The following is a 21,802-nucleotide window of genomic DNA, read 5'->3' as shown; positions in this document are numbered from 1 at the left end:
CCATTATTTGTTTTCTTAAGGATAGGTGAGTAAACCCAGGAATGAGCTGATATCTCTCATTCAGTTCAACTTCAGAAAAAAAATTAATCACATCTCAAATTGGTTATATGAAACAGCTGCCCAAGCTCTCTTTACTGAAGCAACAATCACTTTTAACATAATCATTCCAAATCCAGCCCCTGTAATTTAGTTAACTCAGGTGTCCAAGATATACATCAATGATAATGTCCACCCTGCATTTCTATTGTAGGTCTGCAACGCTTCTGTTAATGGAAAAATAAAGACTCCAGGTGACTAGTTACATATATTGTGGCACATTGATAGAGTAGCCCCCCTTGTCTGTGATGAATATGCTCTGAGACCCCCAGTGGATACCTGAAACCAAAGACAGTACTGAACTCTATATGTGCTGTTTTTTCCTATACATACGTATTTATAAAGTTTTACCTTTTCACTTAAAGGAAGCACGCTTCTCTTTGGCATATCCGAATTGCCAGCATCACTCCTCTTGTACTTTGAGGTCATTTTTCCTTTTTAAAATTCTTCAGTAGAGACAAGGTTTTACCATGTTGCACAGACTGGTCTCGAACTCCTGAGCTCAAGTGATCCTCCCACCTCAGCCTCCCAAAGTCCTGGGATTACAGGCATGAGCCCCTGTGCCTGGATTGATTATTGTTTACTATGTGTCTTACCAATCAGGACAAAAGCTGCTTTTTTTTTCCCCCTGATTTTTCATGGATGTATCTCAAGTGTCTAAATCAGTGCCTGGCATTGAAGTACATGTTGAATAAGTGTATGTTATTCCTGCTAGGGGGATTGATGATTTTTCCTTTCATCTTTTCATTTTGTATGTTTTCCACATATTCATTATATGAATATGTTCACATAGCAAACAAAGAGAATGATTAAACAGAAGGGAGGACTTACTGTAAACACTGCTTGGAGGTTATTGAGCTTCTCTATTTCCTTGGGCATCCCGTTACTGCCCCAACGAATTAGATAGTTCTCACTGGCAAAGGAAAAAAAATTGCTCTTAATGAGAGGCTAACTGGGGTTGGAGACAAGGCTACCTTTAGGATAGACTTACAAGGGAAGGAGGAAGGGCCAGAAATGCTCAGTGAAATTCAACAGGCTGGTGTGAAAAGAGCTGAGTTGGGAACTGGGACCACACAGATGGCCACTGCTGGGTGTCCTGGCATTAGAGAAGTGTCCCTGCTGTGGCTCCACAAGGCATGCCCCACACAGATGCAGGACACCCACTGCTCCTGGTGGGCACAGACACAGTAGAGCTTATGGGATGCTACGGTCTGGGTTGTCCTTCCATCTCAAAATCCTTGAATAAAAGTTTCAGCTTTGCTAAATTAATAATTTAATTTTAGGCAGGGCGCAGTGGCTCACGCCTGTAATCCCACCACTTTGAGAGGCCAAGGCAGGTGGATCGCCTGAGGTCAGGAGTTCAAGACCAGGCTGGCCAACATGGTGAAACCCTGTCTCTACTAAAAATACAAAACTTGGTGGGGCATGGTGGCAGGTGTCTGTAATCCCAGCTACTTGGGAGGCTGAGGCAGGAGAATCACTTGGACCCAGGAGGCGGAGGTTGCAACGAGCTGAGATCGTGCCATTGCACTCCAGCCTGGATGACAAGAGCTAAACTCTGTCTCAAAAAATAAAAAAATAAATAAAAATAAAAAAAGAATTTAATTTTATAACAGTCATTCCAAATCTATCCCCTGTAATCCACATTATGACATTAAAAAAATTTTTTTAAAGAAACAAATTATCAGCCATTACTTTTAACTGTCTTCTCAAAAATAAATTCTCCATTTTCTTAGCTGCTAAACAGTAGTACCACTATAGGACTGAACAATGCCCATTACACTCCTTAGAGTCTTAAAAAAATTTTTTTTAATAGACATTATTTTCTTAGAGCAGTTTTGGCTTTGCAGTAAAGTTGGGCTGAAAATAGAGTTCCATAACATATCCTCTCCCCTCAGACACAACCTCCTTTGCTATCAACATTCCCCCGACCAGAGTAGTAACATTAGTTAAAACTGATGAAGCTACGTTGACACATCATTTACCCAAAGTTCACAGTTTACATAAGGGTTCCCTCCTGGCGTCAAACGTCCTGTGCATTTAGACAAATTCATAATGACATGCATCCACCACTATAGCATCATACAGAATAGTGCCGTCGCTCTAAAAATCCTCTGTGCTCTGCCTATTCATCCCTCTCTCACCCTCCCACACAGTGTTGTGAATTCTTTGTTCCCATCTCCAAGTCCTAATGAGTTTTATGTGATCTCTAAATCCCAGAGAGTATACAAACTGGCTGCATTGTTCTAGTAGTGACATATGAAGGCTTCATAGACCATATGATTTTACATTCTACTGCTTAGAAATCTTCCCTGCTTCCCTATTTTTTCTTCTCAAATCTGGCAAAGAGCTGCCTGGGTAGGGGTCAGGGGAAGGCTGGGTATCTTTGTTAGGTCAGCAGTAGGGGACCTGGGTCTCTGCTACCTGATAAAAGTGGACTGGTCTGGGTCATAGAGGGCCATAAACAACTCTGCATCTTCCCCGATGTTGCAGACAAAGTTCTTGAAGTTCACATAGAGGCCATAGGTGTGGATGGTACTGAAGATGGACTGGCCCCGCAAGTCGAGGTTCTGCAGGATTGACTGAACAAAGAGGGAACAGAGAAAAACATCTTGATTTTGGCAAATGGGAAATGTTGGCAAAAATAAATAAATAAATAAATAAGCCTGCAAATGGCAGACAAAGCCTGGGCACAGTGGCTCATTCCTGTAATCCCAGTGCTACTAGAGGCCCAGGAATTTGAGACCAGCCTGGGCAACACAGCAAGCCTCTGTCTCTACAAAAAAATTTTTTTTAAATTAGCTGTGCCTGTAGTCCCGGCTACCTGGGAACAGAGGAGGCTGCAGTGAGTGAGCTATGATGGAGTCACTGAACTCCAGCCTGGGCAACAAAGTGATACCCTGTCTCAATCAATCAGTTGATTAATCAATAAATAACAAAAAACAAAACACAGACAACACCCAAGAGGAAGTACATTTGCTAAGAAAAAGTGTATGTAAGTGGACAAATGCAGTGAGCAAAATATAATCATTATAATTTCAGTGATCAAGACTGTCCTGTCTTGAACCCCAGACATTCAAACAAATGCTGTCTAAAGGGGATAATTCCAGGGTTTTGGTAGCTCCAAGAAGTGCTTGTCTTACACAATAGCTTCTGAATGAAGCTCAAAAGCACGAACATCATGATCCATTATCCTGGATAGAGAAATAACTCTCATTAAAAACAAAATATTCCGCTGGAAAGGCTTTACCTTCAGGCATCGTTTGCCATTGGATTCAGAACACAAATATTATCATGACCGTGCTAAAGAAGTAAATACTACAAACCAACAAACCAAATAAAACTGACACAAATCTTTACTCCTTAGAACAGAAAGACTGGAAGAAAAACATATATCAAAATGTCAATATGTTTGGGTCTGAGAAATCAAAATATGAATAAGTTTTTTTTTTTTTTAAGAGGCAGGGTCTTGCTTTGCTGCCCAGGCTGGACTGCAGTGATATGATCATAGTTCACTGCAGCCTCAAATTCCCAGTCTCAAGTGATCCTCCTGCCTCAGCCTCCCGGGTAGCTGGGACTACAGTCATGCACTACCACGCCCAGCTAATTTAAAAAAAAAAAATTTTTGTAGAAATGGGGTCTCACTATGTTGCTATGTTGCCCAGTTGGTCTTGAACTCCTGGCCTCAAATGATCCGCCCACCTCAGCCTCCCAAATGGCCAGGACTACAGGCATGAGCCACCATGCACGGATTCTAATTTTTCTTTAATGTCCAATTATTACTTTTGAAGTCTTTCAAACACTTTATTTTTAAATATTATTTATTTTAGCCTGGGTGCAATGCATCATGCCTATAATCCCAGCACTTCGGGAGGTCGAGGAGGGTGGATCTCCCGAGGAGATCCAGGAGGGTGGATCTCGTGACCTGAGGTCAGGAGTTTGAGACTGGCCTGACCAACATGCTGAAACCCCGTCTCTACTAAAAATACAAAAATTGGCCGGGCTTGGTGGCTCATGCCTGTAATCCCAGCACTTTGGGAGGCCGAGGCGGGTGGATCACAGGAGGTCAGGAGTTCAAGACTAGCCTGGCCAACATGGTGAAACCCCGTCTCTACTAAAAATACAAAAATTAGCCGGGCATGGTGGTGGGCGCCTGTAATCCCAGCTACTTGGAAGGCTGAGGCAGGAGAACAGCTTGAAGCCAGGAGGCAGAGGTTGCAGTGAGCTGAGATCTGGCCACTCCAGGGCAACAGAGCAAGACTCCATCTAAAAAAAAAAAAAAAAATTACAAAAATTAGCCGGGTGTGGTGGTGGGTGCCTGTAATCCCAGCTACTCGGGAGGCTGAGGCAGGAGAATTGCTTGAACCCGGGAAGCAGAGGTTGCAGTGAGCTGAGATTGCACCACTGCACTCCAGCCTGGGCAACAGAGCAAGACTCCGTCTCAAAAAGAAACATATAAATAAAAAATAAAAATAAATAAATACTATTTATTTTGAAATTGCAATATATGCAATGAATGCAAGAGATTACACATTTAAAAAGTCTCCCTCCCACTCCATTTTCCTTCCCAGACGCATCCATTAATAATTATTTCTTGTCTATTATTTCAGAGTTAGTCTATGTATATGCAAGCATAGATTTATATACATTTTTTGAAACACAAATAATAGCATTTCATATATACTGTTATGGATCCCGATCTTTTCACTTAATACATATCTTTGTGATCTTTCCATATCAGAACATATATATATATATATATATATATATACCTGCCTCATCCTTTCTGCTATGTTTCACTTTTAAAATGAGGACGAAACTACAGAAGTAGTTTTGTTCTCAATGATTTCCCTTTCTTTCATTAAAAACCAAGGCAAAAATGGAACCTCAGTGGGCAGAATTTCACATTTGAGGAACTGTACCTTCTCTTCTTGGATCTTTTCCTCAATCCTTTTGGAGGCCACCTCATGGGCCTTGAAGAGGGCAATGGTGCTGGTTTCGTCGGGGTCTAGGATGTTCCCATTGTCATCTCGCACCACCAGATCTAACCCCAGCATTCTGGAGAGAAAGGAGTAGTCAGCTGGTTCTCCTCACCAAGGGCAGACTTTTTTACTGAAGAGTCCTTGTCAAGGAGCCCAGAGGATCCATAGTTAGAAAGGGAGATGCTGGACAAGCCCAGGGAAGCACAGCTCATTGACTTTTCGCATTTCAGTTTCTGCCACCTTTCAACACTGTTAGAAAACTCATGAGATGATATTAGCCAAAGTCGTAGAAGGATATGCAAATATGGTCCATAGACCCTCAAGAGAAAAGCAAAATTGGCATTGATTTTGACTAAATTCCTCTGGCCAATGCTTCTTGCCTGTAATCTTCTGTTATTATGAAGAGGAACTATGAAATGAAGTAAACAGAGCAAACAAAATTAAGATTCAACCTGTGTTTAATAAACACCTCCTTTGCCAGGCGCCGTGGTTCACGTCTGTAATCCTAGCACTCTGGGAGGCTGAGGTGGGCGGATTACTTGAGACCAGGAGGTCAAGACCAGCCTAGGCAACATGTTGAAACCCTGTCTCTGCTAAAAATACAAAAATTAGCCAGGTGTAGTGGCACACGCCTGTAGTCTCAACTGCTTGGGGGGCTGAGGTGTGAGGATGGCTTGAGCCCAGGAAGTTGAGGCTGCAATGAGTCAAGATTGCACCACTGCACTCTAGCCTGCGTGGCAAAGCAAGACCCTGTCTGAAACAATAAATAAATAAATAAATAAATACACACATACCTCCTATATATACTTCGCAAACATTGATTGATTATAACGCCATGAGGTAGGGTGGAGGTAAATGTTATTATTTCCATTTTATGAGTAAAGGAACAGACCAAGTGGGCGTGGTCTCACTGTTTATTACAATGAAGGACCAATGAACAATTATTTGAGGGCTTGCCTTGATTTCCTTAACTCAAGATGGTCATAAAGGAGACGAGTGAAGGAAGTCCTGGCTTGCTGCTATCTCATGCCTACAGCATGGGCTCTGGTGTCATTTAGACCAGGATTTGAATCTTGGCTTGAATACTTGCTACCATTATGACCCTGGAGAATCTACTTAATTCTGCAAAACTTTGGTTTCTTCATTTGTATACATTCCTTACCCTTCAAGGTTGTTGTGAGAATTTATTTATTTATATTTTTTTTAGAGACAGCCTTAAACTCCTGGGCTCAAGCAGTCCCTGTCTCAGCCTTCCAAGTAGCTGGGACTACAGGCTTACATTACCATGCTCAGCTAATTAAAAAAAAAAAAAAATTGTACAGATGGGGTCTTGCTATGTTGCCCAGGCTAGTCTTGAACTCCTGGCTTCAAGTGAGCCTCCCACTTCGGCCTCCCAAAGTGCTGGCATTATAGGCATAAGCCATTGCATTTGGCCCTGTTGTGAGAATTTAATAAGATAATGCATGTACAGTACCTAATACTATATGTAGCATACAGTAGGCTCTCAGCTTAAGCATAAATGTTAGCTCTTGATATGGTTTAGATCTATGTTCCCACCCAAATCTCACATTCACCCCAATGTTGGAAGTGGGGCCTGGTGGGAGGTGATTGGATGATGGGGGTGGATCCTTCATAAATGGTTTAACACCATCCCTTTGGTGCTGTTCTCCTGACAGAGTTCTCATGAGATCCGGTTGTTTAAAAGTCTGTAGCCCCTCCCACCTCTCTCTCTCTTGCTCCTGCTCTGCCATGTAAGACGTGCTTACTTCCCCTTCTGCCATGATTGTAAGTTTCCTGAGGCCTCCCCAGAGGCAGAAGCTGGTATGCTGCCTGTACAGCCAACAGAACCGTAAGTCAATTAAACCACTTTTCTTATAAATTACCCAGTCTCCGGTATTTCTTTATAGCAGTGTGAGAATGGACTAACACAGCTCTTATCACAGCAACTAGTAGAAGCAAACACCTGGCTGCGTGTGAAGCTGTAGCTCCGCATATGCTTGGGAATACTAACGGCCATATCGTGGGTGCAATCCCTCCCCTCAAGGCTTTTGTGCCCAAAGTGCACACAGAAGTAGAAAAAACTTTGCTTAGGCTCAAGAAGTTGAGAACTGTGGTGGAAATAGGATACTGCTGTCCCAATACCCAGCATGCATTCCTGGCACCAAAGAGCAAGACCGCTCAGGGATAACACTGCAATGTGCCAAGTCTTTGGGAAGAAAGCAAAAATGCCTCCTCTCCCTCCTCCCTGTTTTACAGCACCTCTATCAAGTGATTTGATCTGGCAGGTTCCTTTCCATGGCGGCCAGACCCACAGGCCACCCAGACTCATGAACGATGGCCATGCTGGCTGCTCGGAGACTGGATCAGGAAGGCACTGACACAGCAGCTCCATTTCCTGAGCTACTTCCAAGAGCTGGAATGGTAAAGAAGTCATGTTCTGCCATTTGTGGGGTGTGAACATCCTGTGCCAGAGATCACGGGACCTCCAGGCCAATGTCATGGCAAGACACCAAATGACAGAAGTGTCCTATGTGCAATGGAGAGCTGCCTTATCCCACCTAATTGGCCCTTTATTTATTTATTTATTTGAGACGGAGTCTCACTCTGTCACCCAGGCTGGAGTGCAGTGGCATGATCTTGGCTCACTGCAACCTCCACCTCCTGAGTTCCAGCGATTCTTGTGCCTCAGCCTCCCAAGTAGCTGGGATTACAGGCATATGCCACCATGCCCAGCTAATTTTTATATTTTTAGTAGAGATGGGGTTTCGTCATGTTGGCCAGGTTGGTCTCGAACTCCTGACCTCTGGTGATCTGCCCACCTCAGCCTCCCAAACTGCTGGGATTACAGGCATGAGCAACCCCACCTGGCCTAACTGGCCTTTTAATAAGTCCTCTGACACCACAAGCCTGGCAGTGCAGCCACTGTGGGTATGGTCTTCTGGGTGGTCAAGTAATAGGGGAGGGCACTATTAATTTGTAACCCTAAGAAGGCAGCATTAGACATGGAGTCAAAAGTCTTGGGTTCAAATTTAACCTTTCCCATTTATTATCTATGTGACTGGGAAGTAAATCACTTAAGCTCACTTGGTCTGTTTCTTTATCCATAAGACGTAAATAATAACAGCTACCTCAACCCTATATTTTAAGATTATAATCAAGTAATGTATATGAAATGTACATAGAAGGTGTTTCCTAATGACTGCTTGAATCTGAATCTTGCATGGCATGTTCACTTCAGCTACTTCAGAATATAGCTGTCACAGTCTATGACATTTAAATAAGTGGCATAATGATCTGTATTTTAATAGGTCTCTGAGGGATATCCAAGAACTCCGAGATTGGAAAAGCAAGGTAGAGGAGGAGGAAAAAAATCACATATGCACAAGTTGAAGAAATTTAGAAAATGAAACTAAATTCCAAAAGAATCACCAATAACAGCTAACCGAGGAACCACTTCTGCCTTTTAAAAAAGAGCTGGTCAAGAAGCAAAAATCCCAGGCCACCATCAATTTGGATATAGGACTGAATTTCTCATTTTCCTAAAGGCAGTGATATCTTGAGCCTGGATATGTGCCTGTGTTAATCAGAAGATTAATGAAGTGATTAACTCTGTAGAGGTGATTGTAGCTATAATCAACAGGCTACAAACATGTTTTACTACTCCAGCAAGTCTGTTTTTCACACACTGTAGACAATGGTCCCGGTTAGGGGGAGATGAAGAGAAAGAAAGAGAATGAGTCTGGTATTGATTTGGAATCCACTGTTAGAATAAAAATAGATACAGTCCCAAGTATCTGAAAATGTCAACTTCAGAGGCTTGGTCATTTTCAGGGATTTTAGTTTAGTTTAGTTTGTGAGACAGGGTCTCACTGTTGCCCAGGCTGGAGTGCAGGCATGCAATCATGGCTCACTGCAGCCTTGAACCTCCAGGTTCAAGTGATCCTCCCGAGTAGGTGGGATGACAGGTGTGCACCACCACACCCAGCTAATTTCCAAATATTTATTGTAGAGATGGGGCCTCGCTATGTTGTCTGGGCTGGTCCCAAACTACTGGGCTCAAGTGATCCTCGAGCCTCATCCTCGCAAAGTACTGGGATTACAGGTGTGAGCCACTGTGCCCACCCAGGTTTTTTGTTTTTCTTTTCTTTATTTGAAGTGGAGCAGCCTCAATCCAAGCCCCATCTTTCCTGGTCATCTGTCACCTCCATGGGATCAGAGATCCAACGCAGAGCCTGGCCATGGAGGGAACTGTGACATTTTTTTCAACAAAATTAAATGTCTTCAAAGACAAAATGAGAGCAGTAAGCATTATTCTTTGGCAACTCTAAGACCAAAAGTCTGCTGCAAACAGTGTCATTAGCATGAACATGCCCACTGTTTGCCAGGTTTTCAGTGAAAAGTCATCCCTGGTTTACCTACCTGTTCCCATGATCAATTTTGGCTGTGACTTTCTTCTTGAGCTCTGCCAGTTCATCCTTGGGGAGCGTCCCAGACAGGATCTGGGACCGCCACTCGATCAGGCTGTACGTCATCTGCTGCAGCTGGTGGAAGAGGGTGAGCTTGTTGTTCTAAGATGAGAAAATATGATGAAGAAAAGATTCTTAAAAAAAGGTGTGACACAGGATGGGAACATCCTTTTTTTATTTTTTTTTATGTCTTTATAGTTTTTTTTTAAATTTTATTATTATTATACTTTAAGTTTTAGGGTACATGTGCACAATGTGCAGGTTTGTTACATATCTATACATGTGCCATGTTGGTGTGCTGCACCCATTAACTCGTCATTTAGCATTAGGTATATCTCCTAATGCTATCCATCCCCCCTCTCCCCACCCCACAACAGTCCCCAGCACGTAATGTTCCCCTTCCTGTGTCCATGTGTTCTCATTGTTCAATTCCCATCTATGAGTGAGAACATGCAGTTTTTGGTTTTTTGTCCTTGTGATAGTTTGCTGAGAATGATGGTTTCCAGTTTCATCCATGTCCCTACAAAGGACATGAACTCTTCATTTTTTATGGCTGCGTAGTATTCCATGGTATATATGTGCCACATTTTCTTAATCCAGTCTATCGTTGTTGGACATTTGGGTTGGTTCCAAGTATTTGCTATTGTGAATAGTGCCTCAATAAACATACGTGTGCATGTGTCTTTATAGCAGCATGATTTATAATCCTTTGGGTATATACCCAGTAATGGGATGGCTGGGTCAAATGGTATTTCTAGCTCTAGATCCCTGAGGAATCACCACACTGACTTCCACAATGGTTGAACTAGTTTACAGTCCCACCAACAGTGTAGAAGTGTTCCTATTTCTCCACATCCTCTCCAGCACCTGTTGTTTCCTGACTTTTTAATGATTGCCATTCTAACTGGTGTGAGATGGTATCTCACTGTGGTTTTGATTTGCATTTCTCTGATGGCCAGTGATGATGAGCATTTTTTCATGAGTTTTTTGGCTGCATAAATGTCTTCTTTTGAGAAGTGTCTGTTCATATCCTTCACCCACTTTTTGATGGGGTTGTTTTTTTCTTGTAAATTTGTTTGAGTTCATTGTAGATTCTGGATATTAGCCCTTTGTCAGATGAGTAGGTTGCGAAAATTTTCTCCCATTTTGTAGGTTGCCTGTTCACTCTGATGGTAGTTTCTTTTGCTGTGCAGAAGCTCTTTAGTTTAATTACATCCCATTTGTCAATTTTGGCTTTTGTTGTCATTGCTTTTGGTGTTTTAGACATGAAGTCCTTGCCCATGCCTATGTCCTGAATGGTATTGCCTAGGTTTTCTTCTAGGGTTTTTATGGTTTTAGGTCTAACATGTAAGTCTTTAATCCATCTTGAATTAATTTTTGTATAAGGTGTAAGGAACGGATCCAGTTTCAGCTTTCTACATATGGCTAGCCAGTTTTCCCAGCACCATTTATTAAATAGGGAATCCTTTCCCCATTGCTTGTTTTTGTCAGGTTTGTCAATGATCAGATGGTTGTAGATATGCGGCGTTATTTCTGAGGGCTCTGTTGTGTTCCATTGGTCTATATCTCTGTTTTGGTACCAGTACCATGCTGTTTTGGTTACTGTAGCCTTGTAGCATAGTTTGAAGTCAGGTAGCGTGATGCCTCCAGCTTTGTTCTTTTGGCTTAGGATTGACTCGGCGATGCGGGCTCTTTTTTGGTTCCATATGAACTTTAAAGTAGTTTTTTCCAATTCTGTGAAGAAAGTCATTGGTAGCTTGATGGGGATGGCATTGAATCTATAAATTACCTTGGGCAGTATGGCCATTTTCACGATATTGATTCTTCCCACCCATGAGCATGGAATGTTCTTCCATTTGTTTGTATCCTCTTTTATTTCATTGAGCAGTGGTTTGTAGTTCTCCTTGAAGAGGTCCGTCACACCCCTTGTTAGTTGGATTCCTAGGTATTTTATTCTCTTTGAAGCAATTGTGAATGGGAGTTCACTCATGATTTGGCTCTCTGTTTGTCTGTTATTGGTGTATAAGAATGCTTGTGATTTTTGTACATTGATTTTGTATCCTGAGACTTTGCTGAAGTTGCTTATCAGCTTAAGGAGACTTTGGGCTGAGACAATGGGGTTTTCTAGATATAAAATCATGTCATCTGCAAACAGGGACAATTTGACTTCCTCTTTTCCTAACTGAATACCCTTTATTTCCTTCTCCTGCCTAACTGCCCTGGCCAGAACTTCCAACACTATGTTGAATAGGAGTGGTGAGAGAGGGCATCCCTGTCTTGTGCCAGTTTTCAAAGGGAAGGCTTCCAGTTTTTGCCCATTCAGTATGATATTGGCTGTGGGTTTGTCATAGATAGCTCTTATTATTTTGAGATACGTCCCATCAATACCTAATTTATTGAGAGTTTTTAGCATGAAGCGTTGTTGAATTTTGTCAACGGCCTTTTCTGCATCTATTGAGATAATCATGTGGTTTTTGTCTTTGGTTCTGTTTATATGCTGGATTACATTTATTGATTTGCGTATGTTGAACCAGCTTTGCATCCCAGGGATGAAGCCCACTTGATCATGGTGGATAAGCTTTTTGATGTGCTGCTGGATTCGGTTTGCCAGTATTTTATTGAGGATTTTTGCATCAATGTTCATCAAGAATATTGGTCTAAAATTCTCTTTTTTGGTTGTGTCTCTGTCAGGCTTTGGTATCAGGATGATGCTGGCCTCATAAAATAAGTTAGGGAGGATTCCCTCTTTTTCTATTGATTGGATTAGTTTCAGAAGGAATGGTACCAGCTCCTCCTTGTACCTCTGGTAGAATTCGGCTGTGAATCCATCTGGTCCTGGACTTTTTTTGGTTGGTAAGCTATTGATTATTGCCACAATTTCAGAGCCTGTTATTGGTCTATTCAGAGATTCAGCTTCTTCCTGGTTTAGTCTTGGGAGGGTGTATGTGTCGAGGAATTTATCCACTTCTTCTAGATTTTCTAGCTTATTTGTGTAGAGGTGTTTGTAGTATTCTCTGATGGTAGTTTGTATTTCTGTGGGATCGGTGGTGATATCCCCTTTATCATTTTTTATTGCATCTATTTGATTCTTCTCTCTTTTCTTCTTTATTCGTCTTGCTAGCGGTGTATCGATTTTGTTGATCTTTTCAAAAAACCAGCTTATTTGTTTGTTTTTAACAGGAATGTCAGACAGATGAGAGGGAACATCTTTTGGCCCATTCTTTTTTTTTTTTTTTTTGAGATGGAGTCTTGCTCTGTCACCCAGGCTGGAGTGCAGTGGCACTACCTTGGTTCACTACAACCTCTGCCTCCCGGGTTCAAGTAGAGGCAGGGTCTCACCATGTTGGCCAGGCTGTCTCAAACTCCTGGTCTCAAGTGATCTACCTGCCTTGGCCTCCCAAAGTGCTGGGATTACAAGCTTGAGCCACCTCACCTGGCCTGGTCTATTTTTTTTGAGACGGAGTCTTACTCTGTTGCCCAGGCTGGAGTGCAGTGGCATGAACTCAGCTAACTGTAACCTCCACCTCCCAGGCTGAAGTGATTCTCCTGCCTCAGCCTCCTGAATAGCTGGGACTACAGGCTCATACCACCACACCCAGCTAATTTTTGCATTTTTAGTAGAGATGGGGTTTCATCACGTTGGCCAGGCTGGTCTCGAACTCCTGACCTCAAGCGATCTGCCCGCCTTGGCCTCCCAAAGTGCTGGGATTAGAGGCATGAGCCACTGCGCCTGGCCTGATTCTTTATAAGGTGTTATTTCATCAATCGTGTCATAGAGTAAGCTGCATGCATCCAGGGATTTTAAGAAAATATATTAATAGGAATGGCTTTCTCCCGAGCCATTTCTACACCCTCCCCTCTTGCAACTGTGGAAACTGGTGATTGTAGGGTTAACAGTGGGTCATACTCACAACCATATCAAATCATCCATGTACCCTAAAACTCTAGCCATGCCCCTCCTGGGTTTAAAGCCCTCCAGTGAGTCTCAATGTCCTCCAGACACATACCTTGATCCTTCCACATCTTGACTCTTCCGCACATTCCCAGCTGCATTTCATACCAGTCTCCACCCCAACAATCTATGTTCCCTTCCATGCAAAGCCACGTCCATTTCTCTCCAAGGCTCCAGATCCTCTCAATATGTTATTTCCTCTTTTGTTCTCTTCCTCCAAATCTACCCCCACCCCTATCCTTTTCTGACTTATACCACACCCTCTGCCAACTGGTAATTCTGATTTCTTCAGTCTCAACTTAGATGTCTCTACCTTGAAACTTCAACTTTAGGTTAGTGGTCCCATCCACAGTGCCCAGAATTTGCTCCCATGATAGCATGGAGAACCCTGGGTTACACTGGCTCATCTGCCTCCCTGCTTAGCTGGTAGGCCTTTATAGGACAGAGAGTTTGTTCATTTGTGTGTCCCTAGAATACAGCTGGTACAAGTAGGCACTCTAGCAAATGTACTAAATGAGTGAATTATGAATGGAGAAATAATTATAATTTCAGAGATAAGAAATACTAGAAAATATAATTTTAAATATTATTTTAAAGTCCCAATTTCCCCAGACAATTGTTAGACCATTCACATATTAAACTGTTAATCTTGGTTTCACTAGTAACTTACTGTAACCAAACTAAATTACCTTACAACTAATCATTTGTTTTTCAATCATTTTAAGAATCAGATACTTGACACCTAAGCCATCACAACCTTCTAAATCAAGCTTGTCCAACCTGTGGCCCTGGACGGCTTTGAATGCAGCCCAATACAACTTCATAAACATTCTTAAAACATTATCATATTTTTTTGCAATTTTTGTTTTTTAGCTCGTCAGCTATCATTCGTGTTAGTGTATCTCATATGTGGCCCAAGACAATTCTTCTTCCAATGTGGCCTAGGGAAGCCAAAAGATTGGACACCCCTGATCTAAATGATTGACGGCTTCATTTTAATTTTTTTTTAAGTTAATGAGCATCCACTATGTGCTGGAAATAAAGTTTCTGCCCTCAAGGATCTAACATTCTAGAGAAGGTAGGACAGCAATAAGAAAGTAAATATATACGCCATATATTATATCATAATATATATACACACATGAGATAATTTCTGATGATGAAAAGTGCAAGAAGAAAAATAAATAGGACAATATGATCTTGTGTATATAGGGGAAGGATGTTACTTTAGGTACAGCATTCAGAGAAAAGTGTTCTGTATATCACTTTTGAGATGTTAGTTAAATAAAACCCCATAGGACTCCACTCAATCCACATATACTATGAATCTATTTCTTTCTTTCTTTTCTGTTGGAAATGGAGTTTTGCTCTTGATGCCCAGGCTAGAGTGCAATGGCGTGATCTCAGCTCATGGCAACCTCCGCCTCCCGGGTTCAAGCGATTCTCCTGCCTCAGCCTCCTGAGTAGCTGGGATTACAGGCATGCGCCACCACGCCCAGCTAATTTTGTATTTTTGGTAGAGATGGGGTTTCTCCGTGTTGGTCAGGCTGGTCTCAAACTCCCGACCTCAGATGATCCGCCTGCCTCAGTCTCCCAAAGTGCTGGGATTACAGGCGTGAGCCACCGCGCCCGGCCCCATTTCTTTCTTCTTTATAGTTGAAAGTCATGATATAGTTATATAACCATGTACTTCTGAAATTATAGGAAAACATTCTTATCTCCCATAAAAACAATGCACACTGGCTGGGCGTTGTGGCTCACGTCTGTAATCCCAGCACTTTGGGAGGCCGAGGCAAGAGGATCACTTGAGCCTCAGAGTTTGAGACCAGCCTGGGCAACATAGTGAGACCTTGTTTCTGTAAAATAAACAAACAAACAAACAAAAAACTCCCCAAAAAATGCACACACAGGGAGAGATGTTGACAGCACACAATGTTCTCTAGTGATGTCCTTCTATGTCGATCCTAACGACACAGATTCCTAGACCAGGTGTAGACTAGAAACAGGGCTGAAAACATCCAAAATACCCCTTAACAAAGAATAAATGAGGAGGAAAGAGGCCTTGGTGTAAAGCAGAGGGCAATGAACAAAACTGACATTAGCAGAGTGTGATGAAACCCTAACACAAGTTCAAAGTTCTGTGGCAACACAAAGGAAAGAGATGAAGAACCCATTTATCTGTGATTGCAATATGCTCTGTTAACACCGCTGATCTTAAAAAACACAGAAGGCAAAGCCTGTTTAAAATTTTGAAACTACCTACGTTTACTACTTTTAGCATTTTCTGAATTGCCTTTTCCTCATCCCCCAGTCCTTAGCAAAACATAAAAATGAGGCTTTTAAAGATACTATTTTTAATAAGCAAAGGTAAAAACCCTGCTTTTTTCCTTCAATCTTATATAAAATGTTTCCATTTCATTTTCTTCAAAATTGGAAAAAGAAGTGAGAAATTAAGCCTGTCAGTTTTTGCCTGTCAAAACTGCTAGGTGGAAAGAGACTCTTGTTTTCTTTCTTGCAACGCATTTGTCCACTCTTAGCTATTCAAAATGTTTTCTAATGTTAAGATATTGTTTCTCATAATATGGTAAAGAAAGGGTTCAAAGGCTCCGGGGATCCTCTGTGTGACACAGTGCTTTGTTTGGGGTACATGTGCACAAGTTCTTAGTCTCAATTACATTACACACTATCCGTGGCAATTTAATTATTGCCAGTCCATACCAGCCTTGTCTGCCAAGTTTGTCCCCCAAGGAAGGATGAAGACAGCCATTCTTCTCTGATTTACTGTGCCAAGTGAATTCTGAATAGACAAGCTAGAACACACCAAAGGAAACAATTTCCCCATTCACTTCAAGGAGATGGACTTTGCTGCTACATTCCTAAGAGCATTCTAAGCAAGATGTTTCACATAATAGTTGGTCTCTGACACTTCATGGGTTTTGGGGGAAGCATATGAGGACAGGTGAAGAGAAAACCAAACACTCACCAAAAGAGCACGGGCTGGCTGGGCACAGTGGCTCACGCCTGTAATCCCAGCACTTTGGGAGGCTGAGGCAGGTGAATCACCTGAGGTCAGGAATTCGAGACCAGCCTGACCAACACGGTGAAACCCCATGTCTACTAAAAATACAAAAATTAGCTGGGTGTGGTGGCGGGTACCTATAATCCCAGCTACTCAAGAGGCTGAGGCAGGAGAATTGCTTGAACTCAGGAGGCAGAGGTTGCTGCAAGCCGAGATCACACCATTGCACTCTAGTCTGGGTGACAAGAGAGAAACTCCATCTCAAAAAAAAAAAAAAAAGAGCATGTGCTAAGCTCCTCTGAGGCTCTATTTTCTCTCCAGTTGCCCTCCTTCCAGCTCTTTCTTTCCTGAATCCCATACTGCCCAGGCCCGCCTGTTGTAGAAGCCTTCTCGGTTATCTCTCGTCATCACTCACTTCAGCCTTTTCTGCATTATCAGCCACTGTCACATCATCCAAGAATTTCTGTGACCCTCTCCACAAAAGACAGCACAATCCTGGAACACAATAGGGACTCAAAAACAAACTTTGACAGCTTAAATTTAAAATAACACTCTGTAATACTCTGCTTTCAATTTGAGTGAAGAATGGCTCCACAAAATAAAGCAATCTAAATTTTTTCCAAGATAGCAAAGATATTCCTGCATTTGCTTAGAATTTCTCCCTCTTCTACTTGGAGATACCTGAAGCCTCACTTTTTATAGTTTTAGTCCAAATATTTATAACTTTTTTTTTTTAATGGAGTCTCGCTCTGTCACCCAAGCTGGAGTACAGTAGTACAATCTTGGCTCACAGCAACCTCCACCTCCCGGGTTCGAACAATTCTCCTGCCTCAGCCTCCCAAGTAGCTGGGATCACAGGCATACACCACACAATGGGATAATTTTTGTATTTTTAGTAGAGACAGTGTTTTTCCATATTGGCCAGGCTGGCCTCAAACTCCTGACCTTAGGTGATCCTCCCGCCTTGGCCTCCCGATGTTTATAATGTTTTTTTCTTTTTTAGAATGTCTAGAGATAAATATGAAGTCACAAGAAAAAATAGCTTTGCCTTCAATACTCACAGGAAAGGAGTATTATAGAATTTGAGGGGCCATTTAGATGATGGCCCCGCTGCAATGGGTGTCAGAAAACCTGGACTCTACTCTTCATTTTCCCAAAGAATGCAGACCACAGGGATGGGTAGAATGGTTCATGCCTATAATCTTAGCACTTTGGGAGGCTGGGGTAGGAGGACTGCTTGAGCCTAGGAGTTTGAGACCTGCATGGGCTAAACACTCTGTCTCTACAAAATGGTAAGACTCTGTCTCTACAAAAAATAAAAAATTAGCCAGATGTGGTGGTGCACGCCTGTGGTCCCAGCTACCGAGGAGGCTGAGGTGGGAGGATCGCTTGAGCCTAGGAATTTGAGGCACCAGTGAACTGTGACTGCACCACTGCCCTCCTGCCTGGGTGGCAAAACGAGACCCTATCTCTGAAAAAAAAAAACAAAAAACAAAAAACAGAAAAACAATGCAGACCACAGTCAAAAACCCTTTCTCTGGTCTTCTACCATTCCGTGTATAAAAGAATCAATATTCACTTTGTTCACCAACCTTTCCTCTTCCATGCAGATTTTATGACTTAGAGGGAAACAGGCTTGGCTGAAAGTACGGGTACTTGGCTTCTATCTCGAATTCTATCATTAACTTGCTATGTGGCTTCGGGCATATTCCCTCTAGGGTAAACTCATATGTAAAATAAAGAGACTGGCACTAAAATCCATTCCCAAGGATAAGCGTCTTTGAGTCTATGACTGAGACTTTAAACTCAATTACTCCTCCCAGGCAGCTTCCTGATTAACTGCATCTGACTCTGATCATCTCACTTGCTTGCACACTCAGTTGGCGTTGAATCAAATTTTCCCGGTGTCGAGCTCTTTGCAATCAATCTCATGCCTTTTCCACATAGCTGTAACACCTGGGTCCAGATGGGGTGTTTAGGTCCTTCTGTGTTCTTGAGCTACACTGACTCCAGGGATCCCGGGAAGAAGAGAATTCCCACTGCCCCAAACACGCTTCCTATCCATTCTAGTGCCTTTTCTCTGTGTCAGATAAAAGTGCAGTCTGACCAGCAAAGGTCTGATTTTTAAAGAAAGCATTCAAGTTAAAGGCCATTTTTTGCCTCCTGAAGGAAAAGAAATCCTGACAGCCAGGCAACCAGGTCAGAGGAAATCAAAACAGGAAAAATACCCAAAGCACCGCCCATGTCTGGTGCCCGTCAGTCAGTCCCACGCCACATCTTGGCTCTCTCGTTAGAGCCATCCTGAAGCAGGGCTTGCAACTCGCAGATAAAATGCCCTGACAAGAGGACAAAGTTTGCTATGGGAATTTTCTGTTCTTGGTAATAAGGAATAAGATGCTGGTTTCAAACCACAAGACCAGCGTAATTATACTTCAGAGCTTATGTTCCAGCAGCCAGTAATAACCACCGGTTCAAAGAGATTAGAATCAAGCAGCTTTAAACTGCCTGGATATGCGATGATGGGAAGAAAGGGCCATTCAGTGTGTTCTGTAAGTTCCCCTACCCCCTTCCCGGTTATAGGCACTTTTTCTGCTCCTGATTTTTCCAGAACTATAGACTGCCACAGGGTTCTTTATTGCTGGCAAATTTTAAGTGAGGGGAGATCAGTCCTTTGTACGAACTACATGTTAGCAATTAAATTCACTTGATTGGCTGGGCACAGTGGCTCACACCTGTATCCCAGCACTTTGGGAGGCCAAGGCGAGCAGATCACCTGAGGTCAGGAGTTTGAGACCAGCCTGGCCAACGTGGTGAAACCCCTTCTCTACTGAAAATACAAAACTTAGCCAGGTGTGGTGATGCGCACCTGTAATCCCAGCTACTCCGGAGACTGAGGCATGAGAATCGCTTGAACCCTGGAGGCAGAGGTTGCAGTGCGCCAAGATCACACTACTGCACTCCAGCCTGGGCGAGAAGAGTGAAACTACATCTCAAAAAAATAATAATAATAAATTCACTTGATTCAACATTATGCCTTAAATACCTTCTATCACCAAAAAAGATCTTCTATCTCTTTTCCATAAGGAGTAGGATTAGATCCAGTCTTCCAAAGTTACACGAACAAAACAGCCTGATTGACCACAATTCACTGAACCCTTTCTCCCATGGGAAGATGAGGAATAGCACGAAACTAAATCTTAGGGTGAGATGGTGCACAGCATGTTTATGGCATTCAAACAGCTTAGAATTTCCAGGACAGTCCTGTATTTGAAAACCCTTGCCCTACTGTGTCCACGAATACACTGCAATTTTTCAGTTTCAAGACCAGATTTTTAGTTGAGAAAGTATGATCCTTTGCCTTGAGATGTAGAATTGTTTATATTCAAAAAGTATAACTGAGTTGTTATCGAAAAGATAAAAGTTAGACATTACACGAATCTGACCGTGTCTAAGTCACTGCATGGGCATCCGCCCATCTAGCAGGGGGATCTGCCCTGATTCCACCTCAGCCGTGTGGAAGCAGGAAGAGGTGTTGACAGAAAGGAAAAGAGGCCAAAGATCAGCTCGCTGGATCTGCTTTCCAAGGCTGGGAAGAACAGTGGATAGAAAACCTGAAACCCATCGACCTAGTTAAGTTACTACGGGGCTGGAGGGAGGCTAGACATTATCTGCCCACTCCTTCTGCCCGAAGCTGGAAGATAGGGAATAACCACAGTAGGTGGGCAACTGCACCCTTACATGACCTCAAGGCAAATGTTGCTAAATCTTCTAGTGTGATCCAGCTCTTCTCTTACACTTCTCATTATCAATCAGCTCTTTCTAGGAGCAGAGTTGTGAGGGGTTAGTCAGGGGCTGTCATGTATTGACCACAGTGTGACAGGTACTACCCTGGGGTTTTATACAGATTATCCCGCTGAGTTCTTACAGTAAATTTGCAAGGCATATAGTACACAAAATCCCCACTTAAGAGAAGAAAAGAAAACTTAAGGAGATCAAGGGACTTGTCTTAGGCGGCAGGATCAGCTAGTAGCCTTCTGCATCCAAGTTCTTTCTGTTTTGGTTTATTTTCAGTAACTATTACTGGGTTTGCTATTTTTTCTGAATATAATAGTACATACCCAGTAAGAGAGAAGCCAGAATTTAAGAACTAGTCAGCCTGTCTGACTCCAATGTCCAAGGTCTTGGCACGTCACCAGGAGGCCTCCTTGATCACAATGTTCCCTCCTTTCCTGAACAACCAATGAAAACACACCCAGTGACCAGTTCCAACTGAGGCACAGCAGTATAGGGAAAGCCCATCAGAAACTGCCATACATTTGCAGTTTCTCTGTATTTTGGAATGACCCAGGCCTCCTGGACTTGAATTTAAACCAAACAGGTTCTCTATATATGGTGAGAAATTTAGCTTGGCTGCCGAGTGTTCAAGGCCACTTTGCCTAAGATAATTGTTCCAAAGGAAGCGGCCTTGGATAAGAGGCCATACAGAAGGGAGCTTCAGCGTCTGGGGCAGGCAGTCGGGTAAGACGGAAGCTATGCCAAGGCTTCTCAGGGGGAGGGTGTCCAGATGGCTACTGTTTCCAGCTAAGATAACATCAAAAGCACATGCTCCCATTGGCGGAGTCCTTGATGGTCTGTCAGCAGCATAGATCACAGCCACTCTCTCTTTCCATACTCTCACAGTTCTACGCGGTCAACTCGGCAGCTTTTACATCAACTTTTGCGGAGGAACAACATCCAGCAGACTTGAAGTGTTCAAGTGACTTGCCCAAGGCCACAGAACTAGTTAGAACAGGACCCACAGAGGATACCCAGCTTCCCAATTCCTGGGCCAGTGTCTGTCTCCTAAAACCCGCTTCCTCTCCTGGGCATAAGACCAACACCCACTGGGGAAGATAATCCAACAGAAAACAATAATAATATACCTAAGGAACAGAGAGACCATGGGGGCAGTCATCTCTTCTCTCCATTTTGGATAAGTGGGTTAACCTCTGTTCTGTGTACATACTCCCCTCCCCTTTAAGACATATTTATGATTATTCTACATGGTTACCGTATAACTGCTAAAAATAAATCACAGCTAGGCAAATATTTTTCCTTTCTAGAATAATCATCAGTATCTACATAGCTGGGCTTAATCTGGTTAGTGGATTGCATTTTCCCCTCATATGAGACTGTGGATCCACAACGTAAACTTCTGGTGAACTGAGACTGAAAAGAAAAGAACAAGGAAATGTACTATAGAAATGTGGGATTTCTAAGACATCACAGGTATCTTTTTTTTTTTTTT

The 21,802-nt window shown here is 42.6% G+C and overlaps 1 protein-coding gene across 4 annotated transcripts in view; it reads right to left on the bottom strand.

Annotated features, from left to right (window-relative positions):
- The window catches only part of DOCK5 (dedicator of cytokinesis 5), a 243,927-nt gene that overhangs the window by 123,819 nt on the left and 98,306 nt on the right, over window positions 1-21,802 (bottom strand). For all 4 annotated transcript variants that reach the window (XR_002915986.3, XM_024250911.3, XM_024250913.3 and 1 more), the window contains exons 6-9: window positions 9,498-9,646; window positions 5,019-5,154; window positions 2,521-2,678; window positions 928-1,009 (exon numbers count right to left, since the gene is read on the bottom strand). Coding sequence is in view for 3 of the 4 variants with exons in the window: in XM_024250911.3 (XP_024106679.3) it covers window positions 928-1,009; window positions 2,521-2,678; window positions 5,019-5,154; window positions 9,498-9,646 (525 nt within the window). In the remaining variant the exon portion in view is untranslated. The remainder of the gene's footprint in view (window positions 1-927; window positions 1,010-2,520; window positions 2,679-5,018; window positions 5,155-9,497; window positions 9,647-21,802) is intronic.

This window comes from Pongo abelii, chromosome 7 (assembly GCF_028885655.2).
Source record: "Pongo abelii isolate AG06213 chromosome 7, NHGRI_mPonAbe1-v2.0_pri, whole genome shotgun sequence".
In the NCBI taxonomy this organism is placed as follows: domain Eukaryota; kingdom Metazoa; phylum Chordata; class Mammalia; order Primates; family Hominidae; genus Pongo; species Pongo abelii.
Note: the sequence above shows the minus strand (reverse complement) of the source record. Positions and strands in the feature narration are given on the sequence as shown.